General features: G+C 46.8%; 1 protein-coding gene across 1 annotated transcript in view; it reads right to left on the bottom strand.

Moving 5' to 3' along the window:
- Nucleotides 1–1,250: 1,250 nt before the first annotated feature.
- Nucleotides 1,251–18,572, bottom strand: part of SORL1 (sortilin related receptor 1) — a 200,936-nt gene continuing 183,614 nt past the window's right edge. The window contains exon 48 of the mRNA XM_088843032.1: nucleotides 1,251–1,947. Coding sequence (XP_088699158.1) covers nucleotides 1,943–1,947 — 5 coding nt within the window. The 3' untranslated portion in view covers nucleotides 1,251–1,942. The remainder of the gene's footprint in view (nucleotides 1,948–18,572) is intronic.

The following is an 18,572-nucleotide window of genomic DNA, read 5'->3' as shown; positions in this document are numbered from 1 at the left end:
CAACCTGCTGCTTCTCATTACCTCTCCTGCTCTTATTCTCATCATGGCTGTGGACAGTATTCTCAGATTATGCATGTATGCAACTTTTTCCATATAATTTCAGAGGTTTCATGGGGAAGGGGTTTATCAATCGATTCCAGGTTAAGAACCCAGGTCGTTGGCTGCTATAAAAGAATGTTTCTATCTGTTTAACAGTTTTAGATGTTAAGCTACTTAAGGACAGGAATCCTTCATGTAATTATCTCAGTAGGGCACCTGGCACAGTGCCTCATACAGCTAATCCCTTAATGAAATCTTTTCGAATATAACATGGAGAAGAAAATGAAGCATCCATTCAATAAATATTTATTGAACACATACCATGTGCAGGACTTGTGCTGGTTGTCATGGGGTTTACAAAGATTCAGGCAAAACGAGATGAAAGTGAGCTAACAACACAATAATGGCAAGGACAGAAAGGAGACGCTGCAATTGCAGCTTCAGGGTCCAGCGTTAGCAAGATGTAGGGGTGAACAGGACAAGATGGGCTTGTTGAAAATCAAGGCAGTCCAGGGCTTCCCTGATGGCTCAGAGGGTAAAGAATTCGCCTGCAATCCAGAGATCTGGGTTTGATCCCTGGGTTGGGAAGATCTCCTGGTGAAGGAAATGGCAACGCACTCCACTATTCTTGCCTGGGAAATCCCTTGGCCAGAGGAGCCTGGGGGGCTACAGTCTGTGGGGTTGCAAAGAGTTAGACATGATTGACACTAACACTTTCACTTTCAAGGCTGTCCAGTGTGGCTGAAACAAAGGGGATTTTACAGGGGCTTAGTGGGGCCGAAGCTGGGAGGTGAAGAGCAGAGGAAAGAACTCTCAAGCAGCACGTTCTTATGGCTGAGTTGGCAGGAAGGATAATTTGGCACTATTTTTTAAAATTGGAATATGGCTGCTTTGCAACATTGTGTTAGCTTCTGCCACACAACAGCATGAATCAGCTATCAGTTCAGTTCAGTTCATTTGCTCAGTCGTGTCCGACTCTGCGACCCCATGGATCACAGCACGCCAGGCCTCCCTGTCCATCACCAACTCCCGGAGTTCACTCAAACTCAAGTCCATCGAGTCGGTGATGAATCAGCTATAAGTGTACATATATCTCCTCCGTCTTCAGCTTCTCTCCCCCTTACCTCCCATCCCTCCCCTCTAGGCCGTTACAGAGCACCAGGCTGAGCCCCCTGTGCTACACAGTGACATATACCGCTAGCTCTCTATTTTACACATGGCAGTGTATATGTGTCAATGCTCCTCTCTCTGTTCATCCCGCCCTCTCCTCTCCCACTGTGTCCACAAGTCTGTTCACTATGTAGGTATCTCAAAAAAATATCAAAGCATTGAAAGGTTCCATAGAACCTCATTTATTGCCCCATTTTCATGTTGGAAGAGGGAATATGGTTTAGGCCAAACCACTTGGAGGGTAGTGGGGCACTGGAGTCCTCAGAGAGCACTGGAGCACTGAGGCGCCGAGTTGTGTACGTCTCACAAGTGATGGCCTTCTAGCAAGACTGCAAGCTCTTTGAGGGTGACAATAATAAATTATCATTACTGCAGTCACTGAGAGCTTACAAACCAGGTTGACATGCATTTATATTTGAGTGCTTTGGGTCTTTGTTGCTGTGAACAGGCTTTCTCTATTAGTAGTTGTGGCAAGGGGGTCTACTCTTCGCTGTGGTGGCTTCTCTTGTTGCAGAGCCTGGGCTCTAGGGGACTCCGGCTTCAGGAGTTGTGGTTCATGATCTTAGTTGCTCCAAGCCACATGGGATCGTCCCAGATCAGGGATCACATACATGTCCTCTGTACTGGCAGGCAGATTCTTAACCACTGGACCACCAGGGAGACCTGTATGCTTTTTTTTAATCTTTAAACTTGAGAGAGCTGTTATTCTATCCACACTTTGCAAGGAAGAAATTCAAACTGAAAGAAAGAAAAGGGAGCAGGAACTCACGTTATTGAGTATCTACCAAGTATATGGGTTTGTAAAACATTTCACTTACTCTTCCTTGAAATGCCACAAAATAGTATGAACATTCCTGACTGACAGGTATAGACACCGAAGTGCAGAAAAGTTGAAGAACTTGCTGATACACAGGTAATACAACCAGTCTATGAGGATGGGGCTGGCTGGCTTACCACTAGCAATGAGTACAGGCCAGGCATCTGGCAGACATTGAATAAATACAACCTGAATTAGTGGATTAAAGGATGGCAGGGTTGATAGTGGGATGAAATGGCTTGTGGGGAGCCCCTTCTTTATTACACAAAACACAGAACCTTCTAGAGTCACAGTAACTCAAGAAAAGCCCCCCCATAGGAAAATAATCTGGGAAATTTGAGAAAAATTAACTTCAAACTTGTCACTCCCTTTCACCTAGAGGCATTGGAGTTCCCATACACAAAGCTTACCTACCATTTTCCTCTAGCCACTTAGCGAATCCTGCTTGTCTATCTTTTAATAGGTCTTTACCAAGTGCCCACTATTTCAACTCTGTTCTGATGAACTGTGGACCCTTGGCATCCAAGCCAAGGAAAGAGAAATGTCCCCAAATAATGAAAGTAGACCATTTATAGCCTTCTTATCACCAGACCTCTGAATGGCAGGCAGAAGAATGGCTGTTTCTGAAGCCAGAGAATTTAGACAGAATATTTATAAGGGAAAAGGCATCTTACAAAATTTAATTTACAGACTTCTTTTACGTAGCACCTTTCATTTAAGATACTCAACTGAATATAATCTCTTATTCCACCCATACTCCTCCTTCCTGGGATTTCCCTCTCTCTACTAATTTATCTGATAGAATCTTAGGGTGAAATCAGTTCTCCAGTCCTACACAAAGTGGGGGCAGAGATGGGTTACAGATCTAGAGAGCCCTGAGGAGAAGGGTCAATGTCTAACATTTAATTTCACACGCTCATAGCAGCTGGCACAGTGTCTTATTCATGAAAATTGCTCAATTAATAAACTGAATTCCACTGAATTGAAGTGACCCAGAATGGCTCTATGTACAGTACTCAGAAGAGGGTATGGTATGTGATTCTTTGGGCACAGACTTAGTCATCTGTAGGGGGAAGACTCTTGTGCTTCTAGTTTAGGAAGATGGAAAAAAGATAAGAAGTCAAATGATAACCCTGTATACAAGACAGCAAAAGAGACACAGATGTATAGAACAGTCTTTGGGACTCTGTGGGAGAGGGTGAGGGTGGGATGTTTTGGGAGAATGGCATTGAAACATGTATATTATCATATGTGAAACGAATCGCCAGTTCAGGGTCGATGCATGTTACAGGATGCTCGGGGCTGGTATGCGGGGATGACCCAGAGGGAGGATAAGGGGAGGAGGGAGGTGGGAGGGGGGTTCGGGAGGGGGAACTCATGTACACCCGGGGCAGATTCATGTCAATGTATGGCAAAACCAACCAATATAATATCATAAAATAATTAGCCTCCAATAAAAATAAAAATAAAAAAAAGATAAGAAGTCTTCTCTGTCTCAGGGTGGAAAATCCCTAAACCAAATCAGGTAGTTAATGGACTCAGTCACCAAAGCCACTTCATGTTGTTCTTCATGAGATTTAAGCTGCTATTGGATCCAGCATGAAACTTTTATTTTCTACAAGAATCCCACAGTCATGATCAGCTCAGTCCTGAATTTAGAAAGCACTGGAGACTCATTGCCTACCCTACAGAGACAGAGCCTGGGGCTGGGGGTGGGGGGTGGGTATCAGGGACAGAGAGAATATTTTGAAAACAGTAATCAAGGAACCATTGCCAGGACAAAACATACAAGCCAACACAATTACCCACCATCTGTTATAGGGACTAAGGATGGTTATTTAGTGATCAGAACAGACCCCATGGTTCCTGGCCTGGGCTCTTCGTGGAAACTGCTCTGTGTTCTGAAGTGTTTTTGTTGTTGTTGTTGTTTTTTAATATTTATTAGACTGTGCCAGGGCTTAGTTGCAACACATGAGAATCTTTAGTTGCAGTATATGGGATCTAGTTCCCTGACCAGGGATTGAACCTGGGCCCCCTGCCTTGGGAGTGTGGAGTCTCAGCCTCCGGACCACTAGGGAGGTCCAGAAGTTGGTTCTTTTGCCTCTATGGTGTGTAACACAGAGGTGAAATGGCCATGCCTCTGTAGATGTGATGACAATGCATTTCCCATACAGACAGAACAGGAATACAACTCTAGTAATCCTCTGATTTTAATTAGTGTTTGTTGCCTATGTAGTGGACCTGCTAGTGAAAAGGGCCGCCTGTAAGAGCAAAGTCTGATTACTAAGGTTTATGACTCAACTCCTTTCCCAAGCTCTGCGTTGACACAATTTAAAATCCCACTGCAGTTTCAAAGAGAGAGTTGATCTCTTTTACATGCATTGGAAAAGCAACTCCCCAGAGGAACACAACTGGAGACTGTCACTGTCTAAGGAGCCACACTTAAAACTCATACGAATACAAATAAGGCCAGAGATGGCACTTCAGTAAGGCATACTGTGTGACCTACTTATGGCTGGTTGTTCCTACAGAAATCATCAATTCTCAATTAGACACTCAAATAAGGGACTGAGGGTGCAGAGATCTAAAGGAATGCCAATTCAAAGATGGTCCTCTTTGCCCACTGCTTCATCCACTAATTTTTTCATTAAGCATTTATTGAGGACCTACTAAGTACCAGGCAGCACACTAAGTCCTAGAGATTCAAACAAAGACGTGGTACTTGCCCTTAAAATATTCATGATCTAGTAGGGACTAAGAAAACAATCACAGTGCAATAGGATAAATACCATATAAAAAACAGAGGTACACAGATTTGCTGAGAACATAAGAGGAATGCTCTTCTCTTCTGCCCTAGTGATGCCCCACTGAGTTTAATCCATCAGAGGTGGGTCCCTGGTATGAGTTGGGCAGCAGCCAGTCCGCTTTCCTGCAGCCATGATCCATGGAGCCAGCAAACCAAGCTAATTTGAGTAAACCAATGAACCCTGAGAACAATGACTGGCTATGGTAGCAAGCAGTTTGAGGCAAGGATTGGGAGCTGAATCACTGGACTGAAAATCCAAAAAAGGAAACAGATAAGGAGCAAGTGGGTTAATTCTAGAGAAAGTAGTTGCAACTGGCTATTATCAAGAATGGCCTTCCATGCGCCTCACTACATGGTCGATGAGCATGAGTTATTGCCAGGAATAGGAAAGAGTTACTAATTCTATCTACAGAGGGTGGAGAACATTTTAGAGTTGTCATATATGCTTGTTTTGAAGAATCACGACAAGTTTGCCATAGAAAATTCATTAATTAGATAACCAAGATGATGCCTAAGAGGTGACACCAATGGTAAAGAACCCACCTGCCAATGCAGGAGACATAAGAGACACAGGTTCGATCCCTGGGTTAGAGCATGAAAACCCAATCCAGTATTCCTGCCTCGAGAATTCCATGGACGGAGGAGCCTGACAGGCTATGGTACATAGGATCACAAAGGGTCAGACATGACTGAATCAACTTACCACCATGCTGATACCTATATGGTAGACAGCTGTGGATGTAAGATGAATGTATTTCATTTATCTTTTCTTGGGAAGGTCAGATTTGGAAATTTTTCCTATGGCATTCAAGGCCACCTATCTTCTGATGTCAATTAATATTTACATTCCAGGGCATCCCTCACACATTTATTATCTTCCAATTATACTGGATGAAGTTCAGTTTTGTAACTTTGCTTCTATTGTCCCCTCAGCCTAAAATCACCTCCCTTACCTCTTTCCTACTGAAATTGTACACATCTTTCTATACCCAACTCAAGTTCTACCACAGAAAGAAGACCTCCCTCCCCACCACCAACACCCAAGGGAAAATGAGTCATTCTGCATTCTGGGCTTCCAAGACTTACTACTTACACCTCCACTGGCCATCCATTCCGCTCTGCCTTGGATTAAACACAGTGATTCACATGTCTTTTGGCCCTTGTGTGTTCAGTCACTCCGTCGCATTTGATTCTTTGTGACCCCATGGACTGTAGCCCACTGTACTCTGCCCATGGAATTTTCCAGGCAAGAGTACTGGAGTGGGTTGTCATGTTTGCCCTTGGTAAAGAATAAATGGTAAGTAAATGATAAAATCCTTGAGGACACAGGTACTTCCTTTTGGTCTTTTTAATTTTGAAAATTTTTCATCTATAGAAAAATTGAAGAACGAGTCAATGAACATTCAATATACTCTACCCTTGATTTACCCTTCCCTGGTGGCTCAGAGGTTAAAGCGTCTGCCTCCAATGTGGGAGACCTGGGTTCGATCCCTGGGTCGGGAAGATCCCCTGGAGAAGGAAATGGTAACCCACTCCAGTATTCTTGCCTGGAGAATCCCATGGATGGAGAAGCCTGGTAGGCTACAGTCCACAGGGTCGCATAGAGTTGGACATGACTGAGCGACGGAACGGAACGGAACATTATTGCACATTTGCCTGTTTTTTCTCCTTGAATCATTGGGAAGACAAGTTGCAAACAAAACAACACTCATCCCTAAGTCAGCATGCCTCTAAGGATGAGGACTTTCTCCTATAAAACCACAATACTATGATTACATCTAAAAAATTACCAATAATCCCATTATGCAGTCTACATTCAGATTTCCCTAATTGTCTTGAAAATGTTTCTTATAACCTTTCCCTCTTGGATCTAGCATCCAAGATCACGTTACATTACATTTCATTATAATGCTTCATTATACACATTACATTTCATTATAATGCTTCCTTGGTCTCTTTTAATCTGGAAGAGTTGCTCTTGGGTATAAGCTTTTCTTACCCTATTTTTTTTTTAACATACTAAGAACTTCATAAATGCTTAATGATGCCAGGTGGACAAATGAACACCAGTGATGCAAGATCTCTGGATAGTTCCTCCAAGAAGGGACAGAATTCTACTGAAGCGACTTACAAGTGTCCTTTGTGAAATCACCAGGTAGGGGACCAAATCGTTGTCTGCCTGTGGCTGCTTATCCTCAGATTTCCATTTTAATCATCATGAACTAGTTCTTAGGCCACTGAAGAAATGGCTCCAGAGTAACTGACTTACGGAGAGAACAGACTCTGGCCCCTCACATCTGGTTAAAGATGGGAGCAGTGATTCCCTGCCTCTGGTGGAATGTCACAGTGAGAAGAGGTCTCAGAGGTGATGTCCAGGAGAGAGAACTCAGGCCCAGAAAGGGCAAGGGCTCCTTCAAGGTCACACAGGAAACCTACAACTTCCTTTCTACTTGACCTGGTTACCACTATGAGAGCCTGAATCTTTGCCTGTCTTGTTTTCAGTGACTTCTGGTCATTCACTCACCCTACAAGAATCACAGATCTCAGAGTAGTCAAGGCACACCTATTCTCTGAAACCTTACCTCAAGGAATGAGTTAGTGATTATTTCTTCCCGTGCACAATGGAGTGATTTCAGAGGGTGCTTGTTGCCCCCAGTGGGGAAAGACTGAGAAGCAAACAGCATCATAAACAGTCACAAAGGAGGCTGGCAAGAGCCAAGCCCTGGGTCTCAGCAGGGTGAGAGGTGGGACGGCTCATTGGCTTCATCTCTGCCATCTACTTCACCCTAAACATGAGACTGAACTTTCCAAGGGCCCTCTTGCCTCACCCATAAAAACAGATCACCGCAGAGCAGTTATCACATGATGGCCATTTGCAAGTGTGAAGCCCATTTGGAAACATAAGTGATAAAAGAGAGAAATCAGGGTGCTATTCAAGCCAGAAAAACTGAAAATTTCTCGGGAAGTATTTGCTCTTTCCCAGTTTCTTAGAGGCCACAGTGACACAGGTTTGTGGGTGGTCACTGGAGAGTTTCATTGAACAGGGCAAAGTGACAGGAGTAGGGATGTGACTGTCTCAGTAATTGGAGGAAGAACTTTGACCATCACTGAGAAGCCAGAAGTATTATACAGAGATTCCAGACTTGAACTTGTGTGATCTTGTCTGAACCCTTAAAGTTTCCTTCTAGGAACCTCATCTGTAAACAAAGGAAGCTGGGAGAGAATCTGATTTTTCTTTTTTTTTACTTTCAAGTAGTGTACATTACAATCATCTGGGGGAGGGGATTTAAAATTATGATGCCTAAAAAAAAAAAATTAAATTATGATTTCTGTCTCCCACCTCTTTTCCATTTTGATTTCAACATCTCTGGGGTAACATCTAGGTGATTCTTAAGTAGCCAGGTCTGAGCAGTCTGGATTACAGAACCTCCAAAAGCTGATTCTCAGAAGAGAATAGAGTGGCAGTGGAGAGAAATACTGGAATTTCTCAACTATTACTGGTGTACAAAGACCATGGTGAGTATTGTGCTCACATGGCTGCCTGGCTGGATTATTTCCCCAAGCCGAGCATCTGCTAGGACCAAGTGTGGCTCTTACCACTGACAATTAGCATCTCCCCAGCAACCTGTAGGGACACATGCATTTTCCAAACTGAGAGGAAAAGAGGTGGCAGCTTGGACCTCTAAACATTCTGCTGGTGTTTTCCAGCACTGTGGAGGTCCCACTGGTGGCTCAGCGGTAAAAGAATCCGCTTGCCAATGAAGGAGACATGGGTTCCGTCCCTGGATCAGGAAGATCCCCTGAAAAGGAAATGGCAACCCACTCCAGTATTCTTGCCTGGGAAATCTCATGGACAGAGAAGCCTAGAGGTCTATATTGCCCATGGGGTCTCAAAGAGTCAGACACGACTTAGAGACTAAACAACAGCAACAACATCATCATCCTTCCTATGTCTAATCCAGGCGGTGGGGTGGCCGCTGGAGTGGGGAGGGAGGAACCCAGGTCCCAGCCACATCTAACAAGATGGCCGATCAGCCTGCCTGCCTGCTGCCAGCACCAGCCACCAGCTTCCGACACGCAGGACACGCAGCATCTGCCAGACGATTGCTGTCTTTTGATCAGGAGCGTGTCGAGCCTGAGGCCTGCAGGGAAATGGCCAGGCTCCCCGTAGTCGGCTAGCAGGAAGCTCTCTGCAACCTTGAAAGAGGTACTTGAAGAATCTGAGCACGGACTGAAAAAGTAGGGTGCAGGCGGGAGGAGAAGGATTGCCCGACAGAGGTTGTCTCCTAATACCAGGCTATTCCATCTCCACTAAGGGAAGCAAGACACCCTTTCGTGTCTGTCTGGTCATCGGAGCAGGATTCCTGAGCTGCCTTGTCATATGTGATACTCTGCCCCCGGGCGCAGTGAATCTTAGCCTCAACTGACCTGTCTATAAAACCCGAGACCCCCAGAGCAGGTGCCCGGCATCCGGGGTGCTTGACAGTGTCTCCAGAGTATGGCAGTGACCAAGTGCAGCAGGGCTGTTTACAAGGCACTTGAGGCCTCTGGCCGGTCCCCTGTCCAGACGCCTTCAGGCCGTGCCGCGCTTTCTAACTGGGTCCTCCAGGCCCTTTGGCTGGTATCCTCAGGCAACTCAGTCTGTGTCCTGAGTTGGTGACTGGGGTGCCCTTCCCAGCTGTGTGTTAAAATACAGCCCCCACCCCGCCCCGGCCCCCTTCCTGAGCAGCCAGGCCAAGTGTATGCAGAGGCCCATCCACAGGCAGATAGCTTGCGTTTTGTGTCTCACAATAGCAGCTACGTGATTAGAAGGGCTCTTCTCTTAGAAAACCAAATGCCCACCAAAGTTCTGCTTATTTGCTCTAACCTTCAAAGAGCCCAGAGGTCCCTTCCTAGTTCAACAAATAAATCCAGTTCCATTCTAGCAGACTTCGACCCACAAAGTTCTATTGTTACGCCTTCCCCGAATTTCCCCTGTTCTGTCCCTCTCGGCCACCTCAGCCCCAGGCGGCTCACCCTTCTTTCATTTGGGGGATAAATCAGCCTCTGGGTTTTTGTGTGCGTGGGTTTTTTTTTTAATTCTTTCAAAGGGTAAGGAATGTTGACACCCCCTGAAACATGCCTCTGATGTCTGGTTAGACTTCAGACGGCTGTATTTGAACGTGTGCTGACGCAATCGGGCAGATTGGGTTAAACCAAATATTACAATTGCAAGAACTCATCTGGAACTAATAATTTTGAGGCCACTGAAAGTAACAGGGCCCGGCTTTGGGGCTGGCCAGCGGCAGAGACCAGGCCGGGCCGATGCTGCCACCTGCCGGGGGTTCGGGGAACAGGGCGCGCCGCCCCGGCCTTCCTGTTTTGTTCTGGACGCACTGGCTCCCACGCACACGATCCCCAGCCAGCCAGACCAAGGCTATTTTAAAAAACTAGCGCCTCTCCCCAATCCTTGGTGTAAAGATAGCTAGACTTGCCGCCCTGGCTTTGTGCTGGGGGGGGGAGGGAAAAAAAAGGCAGTCTCCCAATTATAAGAGCCAGGACTGGCTACAAAGGCAGTTGCAGTTGGACCCATGTACCCTTGGATTCAACAGACCTTATGTCAGTGGCTCACTTAGGAGGAAGGCTCGTTCAAGTCAGAATTTTTATTTTGCGGGGGATGAAGGGAACGCACAACTCTGGGTTATGTCGGCACACTGCTGAACTGCAAGTCACATGCCAGATCCAGAAATGATGAAAACATCTGTTTTCGCTTTAGACCAGGGAGGCTCTGGCGGTGGGGAGGGGCGGGAGAGAGAAGGGAAGGGCTTTGCTCACCAGCGCCATCTGCTGAGCCTGGTGTCGAAGCGCATGCACGCCAAGCACAATGCGGGTTGTTGCTCACCCCCGGAAGGGGGAGATCAACAGGTGGAGGGGGGAGGCAGGGGTCTCGGGCTCAGCGATCACTCTCCTTGGCGGACAGCCTTGATTTTGCCCTAGAGACCTTGCAATTCCATATTGGCCTGGAGTGTTCACAACAAAGAGCTTTGTCCCTGGGGACTGCTCTGGGGCAGAAGAGGAGGAAAAGAGAAGCAGCAAATGAATTCCCAGGTTGGGAAGGATGGAGGTGAAGGGGGAAGGGAATAAGCTCGTTGGTGGTTTGCAGACAGTAAAATTTGCTGTTCCTTCTGGCTGAAGTCTACCAGAACAAAGGAACTGCACCTCGTCTCTAGGAAAACTCCCAGATGTACTTCCCCCGAGCCGTCCTTCTTTGCTGCCATGATGGCGTGTACTCTGCATGCTTACAGAGACCGTCCTGGTCAGGCCGGGCACATCAACGCTTAAACGAGAAATTCACCCAGCCCAGTATGAATGGAGCACTGGGGATGGGCTCTGAATAGAAGCCATACTGACAGCCAAGTCACCGCATTTTTTCACTGTTCAAATATTTACTGCCTGCCTGCTAGGTGCCCGGCACTCACTCACTCAGCACAACTATCTGTCATACAGTTTTTAAAACAATACAAATATGTCAGAGGAAGTCGTGTGTTTAATGTCGAGTGAGCCCAAGACAATGACAGCGGTGAGTTCAGAGAGGGGAGGGGATTCCAGACCCTCGGTCAACTTTTTCTCAGTGTTTGGGGGCAATTCTGAGAAGTCCGATTCTCCCAGTCATTCCTTGTGTAGTCTAATCCCCTAAACAACTGATTTCAGTCGACGTGACTCAGCCTTGACCTCCATTCATTCAGCCGTAAATCCTTCTCTCCAGTTCCTGGGGAGCTCTTTGCCAGAGGACAGCCCTCCCAGGGGACCATCCAAGCTTCATCCTATCACCCAAAATCAGAATCAAGTGGGTCCTAAACTTGACTCCCAGTCTATCCTTGGGAGAAGCAAAATTCCAAAATACAACTAGGTGAATAGAGCTTCCCAACAAGACACAGGCTGTAAGGGCATAGTCTACAGGAGAAAGAACTTTGGTCAAATAGAAAGCTCCAGGCCGGCAGCTCTCAACATGCATTTGCTGAACACACCTTTAGCTTTTCTACTGCCTACTTCTGAGGTTCCCAGAAGAGGAAAATCTGCTAATATAGACCGGAATAAATTGCTCATCTTTTCCAAAACTCTTCAGTTCAAAGGGAAACTGAGGTTCTCTATTAGGGCTCATTCCTTCCTGTTCTTTCATTTCACTCCCAAATAAATATAGAAAAGAGCTGCCTTTTACAAAGGTTTTTCGAGCATGGACCATTCTCCTTGCTTGGCGTCTTGCAAATAAACACAGGACTTTTCTTCACCACAATTTGGTGTCAGTAAATTGGTTCTGTTGTACAGCAGGTAAGTGGACCCCAGTTTGGTTCAGTAACACTACCATCTAAGAGGTAAGTCAGAAAAAGGTTCATTCCCATTTCACAGATGGACAAATAATATGAGAACCACCTCAGTCCTCAGAGATCTTGCCCTACACTAGCTGCATCTCCAACGCCCATATCTGTTTCTATGGGACCTAAGTTCTTCAGTAGTTAGGGCCCAATTCATCCTCAAAGCTACCTACAAGACAAAGCCACCTTGCTCTGGAGATGGAAAATTACTAGTTCAAGAGAAGCATGCAAATTTATACAGTCAACTTTAGTTTTTGTTGCAGGCCTTCAGAGATTAGAAGAGACTTTATTTTAGTCTAGTTTGATACTTATTTGCTTTGCACAGTTCTGATTAATTTTCTTTTTAAAAATAAACTGAGGCAATCTGGTCACTGGGCCATAGTTCCTTTCTGGACATTTCCCTTGACTTCTTATTTCTACCTGGTTTTGCAACAAGTCTGTATTTTGATCATTGGGAGGGGGGAGTGGGGGGGAGCTGCATCTAGAATTTGTTATGCCACAGGAACATCTTTGAGCTCAGAAGTTTGGGTGTTTTGACAACACTCGGCCAAATAAAATCTCTGAACTAAACTCAAAAAATAAAGTAGAAAAGCTGCAAGTGAAAAGACGTGGCATGAAAATAACAGCAGTCATTCTCTGCTTTACCAGGTATAAGATGCCAGTCTTCCCAACTATTCCTCCAGTCCTTCCTTTTCCTCGTTATAAAAATAAACTCTATGGCCCCACTTCACTCCATACATCTCGGTGTCATTCTGTTTGCACAAGAGAAATAACCTTTGTTCAAAGCTCCGCTTTTCTAAGCTGTGCTGAATTCTGCAAGATCACTCTCCACACACAAGATTAGCACCTCCTTGCCTGCTCCAAATAAGACTATCATCCAAAAGCTGCTTTTTAAATAGAGGCTTCTTTTATGCTTAAATTCCTAAATAAAAGAAACATCCATGCTACTGTTACTCTCCCCAGTTAAATCCGATTTGCAAGATGTGCTGCTCTCCTCAAAAATCTGGGTGTGAGCTGGAGTCTGAGCTTGGGAACACATTTGGGATTCTCCAGTCATTCTCTATCTGGAGAGCCCTCCAGTGGCCAAAATTATACCTGATCTAAACAAAGACCCCCAAAGCGAGTGGTTACAACAAAGGGGGGGGATGGACATTTGCCTACCATTGAAAAGGCTGCCTGTAAACCCCACAGTTTGCCCCGGAGAGGTGTGTCTCATTTAAAGAAAGTCAAGACAGAATACCAGCTCACGAATAGAAGATATTTGCATGACAAAAGGATCCTTCAGTCAATTAAAAAAAAGAGGCAGGTTTGAACTCCATGAAATGACAGCTCCCTCTAATTTCTTTAAGATTCTATTGAATTTGCAGAAAACAGATTGACACAAATTTCCAGAATGCATCTGGGGCATAAAACACACGGTCTATGTGAACTCCATTTGCACTACTCAACCCACCTCACCCCCATTGCCGTGTCTGAAAACCTCATAAACACCCTGTCCATGAGACACAGGAGAAAGTGGGGGTCAGGTCACCTGGTAAGACCTGAACACTCTGTGCAAGGTCCTCTGAGTCCAGAGCTGCCTTTCTGGAGCACTATGAGAAAAACAAGCAGTTGTTCCAGTTGGCTTCCCTCTCGACTTGGAAGGTACTGCTGGTGTTCCAGAAGACTCCAGAAGCTTTTCCAGAAGCAGCTCTGCCACATAATAGAATGTCATTGAAACTGAGCACCCCTTGGGTACAAAGGGCCCCCCACACTACACATATGTACATAGACAGACACACACACCTGTTTCTTATTTGCAATAAAAAAAAAAAACTTTTCCTCTCCTAAGCCTTTGCTGCGTTCCAAAGAGCAGATTCAAGCAATTACCAATTAGGAAAGTGAGGGAATGCAGAAAGGAAGGAAAAGCAGCCAGGAGACAATAATTCAGCAATAAAACAGAGTCCTTAGTCCCTCCTCAAGGGACATGCCCAACATCGAACGCAAGTGTCTAAGTTGTTCTGCGGGAACCCAGGTGGAGGTTGGTGACTACTTGCTGACCACAAGCATTCAGACCCCAGAGGGCATGGAACCAGAGGGGTGATGATGGAGATTTCTGAAGCACAGCCTCTTCCTCACCACCAACCAGTCAGAAGAAAGCCATGCCTCCTGCAGCTTTCACCCTAAATGTTGCCTTTAAAACCCTTCCCTGAAAACCACCAGGGAGTTTGGGTCTTTTGAGCATGGGTTGCCCGTTCTCCTTGCTTGGCATCCCACCATAAACCATTCTCTGCTCCAAGAGCCAACCTATCCGTTTGTCAGGCCTCGCTCTGCTTTGAGCACACAGACTTGGCTTCAACCATATACCCCTCACCCGGAACCCTCCCCAACTCCCGCAGCAGCCGCTGCACCCAACTTACCTCCTCCTGCCACAGACCACAATCTTCACACACTTGGTCTCCCCACACCAGCTGGGCAAACTCCTACTCCTTCGCAAGGCCTCGGTCACGTGCCAACTCCACTGGGCACCTTCCGCAACTTCCCCAACCCTACAGCTGTTCCATCCCCTTCAATTCCCATAGCATCACACCGCTGCCTCTGTCACAGCACCAGGCAGTGCTGAGCCCTTCAGCTTGTGGATGGCGGAGGGCCTAGCACCTCCTTTGTCTGGACATCCCCAGTGCTTAGCATGGGTGCTGCAGAGTGGACATGGAGGGGTTGACGTTAATGCCAGCGTCCCCTCCCCAGGGCCACTGCATGTCACTGCCAGGTGCTGAGAGAGGCAGAGTGGGAGTCCCTCCCTCCCAGTGGCGTGTGCTGGTGATGGGGGACATCCTCCCCTCCCCAGCCTCTCCCTCCAGGTCAGGCACCCACCATCCACCAGTCCCCCGTCTGCATCCCATCCAGTGGCCTGGGTTCTCTCTCTGCACTTTCAGCCGCAGCAGCAAACATTATGGAGCAGCAAGTGTAACCAAATCAAATTTGTGTCCACTCACCTTCCATGCAGTGACGCCCATCCCCATGCCTGGTTGTGGGGAAATTAATCTCAAAACTCAAAAACCCGAGCTTCCCAATGGTGTCCAAGGAAGGGTTTTTTTTTTTTTTTTTTTAAAGGTAACGTTTGGGGGCGGGGGCTGTAGGGGGCGTGACTTTCTTCTGATTGGTTGATGGTGCAGGTAAATGTGTTATTCAGGGGATTTTAGTCGTTAACCTCCTGGTTTCAATCAGTCTCCTGCTTGTGACCAGCAGGTTATCACTCTCCTCCACCTGGGTAGGGGTCTTAGTTCCTGCTAATCAACTCAAAGATCCACATCAGGTTTTGTGTATATTCCTCCAGGAGGAATTAGGACTCTGCTGAACCATTACCATGACTTTTCTTGCATAACTGATTTCCCTTCGTTTCTGCTTGACCTCACCTCCCTAATTAGTAAATGCTTAAATCTGCTCTTTGGAACTCAGGAAAGGCTTAGGAAACTAAAGCCTTTTTCTACAAGCAAGAGTCATGGGACATGGAGGGCCCCATAGGTTCCTGCCCTTTTTTGATACCCCTCAATTTTGAGGGGAACAGGGATGGGACCAGAAGAGTAACCGAGTTTTGCGTAGAGACATTAATCATCAACTCAGCAGGGGGAGATGATGTGACGGGGACTCGGTTTGAAGGAGACTCGGTTTTACAAGTATCCATCTGGATGCTGTGCAAGGTTGGGCCCGGCTCACGCTAGGTCTCTCGATATTATAGACAGAGGAGCCTAAAGATGACTCCTCCACACCCTAACGCCCTGCTCATCCTACACTAACCCACTGCTGCTGCTGCTGCTGCTAAGTCGCTTCAGTCGTGTCTGACTCTGTGCGACCCCATAGATGGCAGCCCACCAGGCTCCCCCGTCCCTGGGATTCTCCAGGCACTGGTCTCATCTAAAATCAGGGTCTGCCTCGCAGGGCTGCGGGGAGGACAAGAGTCATTCTTCTAGAGAGCGTTCATGGTCATGACATTGCATAGGCGTTACCTAATGTATCTAATTATCTAATTTCATCCTAGCAGCAATCCTATGAGGTAGGTGCTAAAGGATCTTTATTTACAGGTGAAGGAACAGCAGGTGCAACAGGGAACATGACACTCAGAGTCATCAGCTCCCCAGGGAGGGTTCCAGCTCAGGCTGGCTGAGCTCAGATCCTTGACCACATGCAATTCTGCATGGAGGGCTGTCAGGCACAGAGCAAGAGCCCCAAATTGTGGGTCATGGTGCCTCCCTTGCAGCAAATGCTCCTTCCTGGGAGGGCACCTGAGGGTTCCAACCTGCCCCTCATGCTTATCCCACACTCATCATCTTCAGGTGTTACTTTGAGATCTCACTTCTGACATCTCTTTCTCTCCCACGCTTTTATCTCCATCAACCCCTTTCACTCTGATCATTCTAGATGTACTTCTCCAGCCAACATCTCCAGCCCAGCTTAGTCTCTGAGCTCCAAAAACTGCCTAAACCTCACTCCTACATGCCCAGTGCTCCCTTCTGAGTTCTATTGTTTCCCCCATAGCACTTAACGCCTTCCAAGTACTACATCATTTAATAATCTCTTGCATCTCCCTCTGCTTGAATCTAAGTTGCACCCAGTATGCATGTGTGCTGAGTCATTTCAGTGTGTCTGACTCTTTGTGACCCCATGGACTGTAGCCTGCTGGGCTCCTCTGTCCATTGGATTCTCCAGACAAGAGTACTGGAGTGGGTTGCCATGCCCTCCTTCAGGGGATCTTCCCAACCTAGGGATCAAACCCATGTCTCTTATGTCTCCTGCATTAGCAGGTGGGTTCTTTACCACTAGTGCCATCCAGGAAGCCAAGCTGCACCCAGACACAGGGGTTTTGCTTGTTCTGTTCACTGCAGTATCTCCAGCACCTGGAAGGCACCTAGTACATAGTAGTCACTCAATAAATGTCTGCTCGATGAAAGAAGCCAGCTATCAACTAGTTGCCTCTGCCTGGATGTGCCATTAGCCCTTCAAACTTAACACGTCCAGGGACTTTCCTGGTGGTTCAGTGGCTAAGACTTCATGCTCCCAATGTAGGGGCCCTGGGTTCGATCCTTCATCAGGGAACCAGATCCCACATGCCACAAGTAAGAGTTTGCATGCCATGGCTAAAGATCCCATGTGCAACAACCAAGTCCCAGTGCAGGCAAATAAATAAAAATAATTTTTTTTAATGTCCAAACAAGAATTCAAGAACCTTCCTAGCCCGTTTTCTCCCTACCTTTCCTGTCCTGGTGAAAAGCATCAGGCAGCCACAGGATCTGACATGCAAAATCACCCTGAACATTGCCCTCCCTTTCTGACCCCATCTCTTACAGGAGCTGCATGCATCCTCTGTGAATTGAGTTCTCTCTTTAGCCTTATCGGAGAAGGCAATGGCAAGCCACTCCAGTACTGTTGCCTGGAGGATCCCATGAATGGAGGAGCCTGGTGGGCTGCAGTCCGTGGGGTCACTAGGGGTCGGACACGGCTGAGCGACTTCACTTTCACTTTTCACACTTTGGAGAAGGAAATGGCAACCCACTCCAGTGTTCTTGCCTGGAGAATCCCAGGGACGGGAGAGCCTGGTGGGCTTCCGTCTACGGGGTCGCAGAGTCAGACACGACTGAAGTGACTTAGCAGCAGCAGCAGCAGCAGCTTGGGGATCAGTGTAAGACTGAAGTGTATGGTACAAATGGTGGTCAGAAACCAGTCACAAGAGAAATTAGCCTGGACCAGTATTACCATCTTCTGAACATAGCCTCCTTCCTCTGATCACCTGCTGAAGCTAAACTCCCACAGCATCTTCCAGTGTAAAAGCTTTGGCGTGTTTGTTTCTTTAAACCTCCAGCACCCTGTAGCATTAGCTTTGGTTCCACTGCATTTGATGGATGAGAAAACTATGGCACTAAGGAGGCTGGACAAATTGTCTCTGTGGTCACGTGGCCGGACCTGCAGCACCAGGCCGCCATGCCCTTGCCCTGCTCTTTCTGCAGTTACACCTATCTAACTGGGCTAGGATTCGTCCACTCATCCTTCCGTCCATTGAGGAAGTGTACAGACTTTCCTGGCAGTCCAGTGGTTGAGACTTCTTGCTTCTACCGCAGGGGGCATGGGTTTGATTGATTCCTGGTCAGGGAACTAAGATCCAGCAGAAGCTCAAAGGAAACAAGGTATCACATTGTTCATAAAATGTGGATACGCAACCAATGAGATCTGGATGGCATCACCGATTCAATGGATATGCACTTGGGCAAACTCCGGGAGATAGTGAGGGACAGGGAGGCCTGGCATGCTGCAGTCCAAGGAGTCACAAAGAGTCGGACACAACTTAGTGACTGAACCACAACACAACCAATGATACAGTCTCCTACCTCAAGTATGGTTTCTCTTAGCTTCTCTT

This window comes from Moschus berezovskii, chromosome 14 (genome assembly GCF_049115385.1).
Source record: "Moschus berezovskii isolate FMDL1 chromosome 14, NW_MosBer_1.0, whole genome shotgun sequence".
In the NCBI taxonomy this organism is placed as follows: Eukaryota; Metazoa; Chordata; class Mammalia; order Artiodactyla; family Moschidae; genus Moschus; species Moschus berezovskii.
Note: the sequence above shows the minus strand (reverse complement) of the source record. Positions and strands in the feature narration are given on the sequence as shown.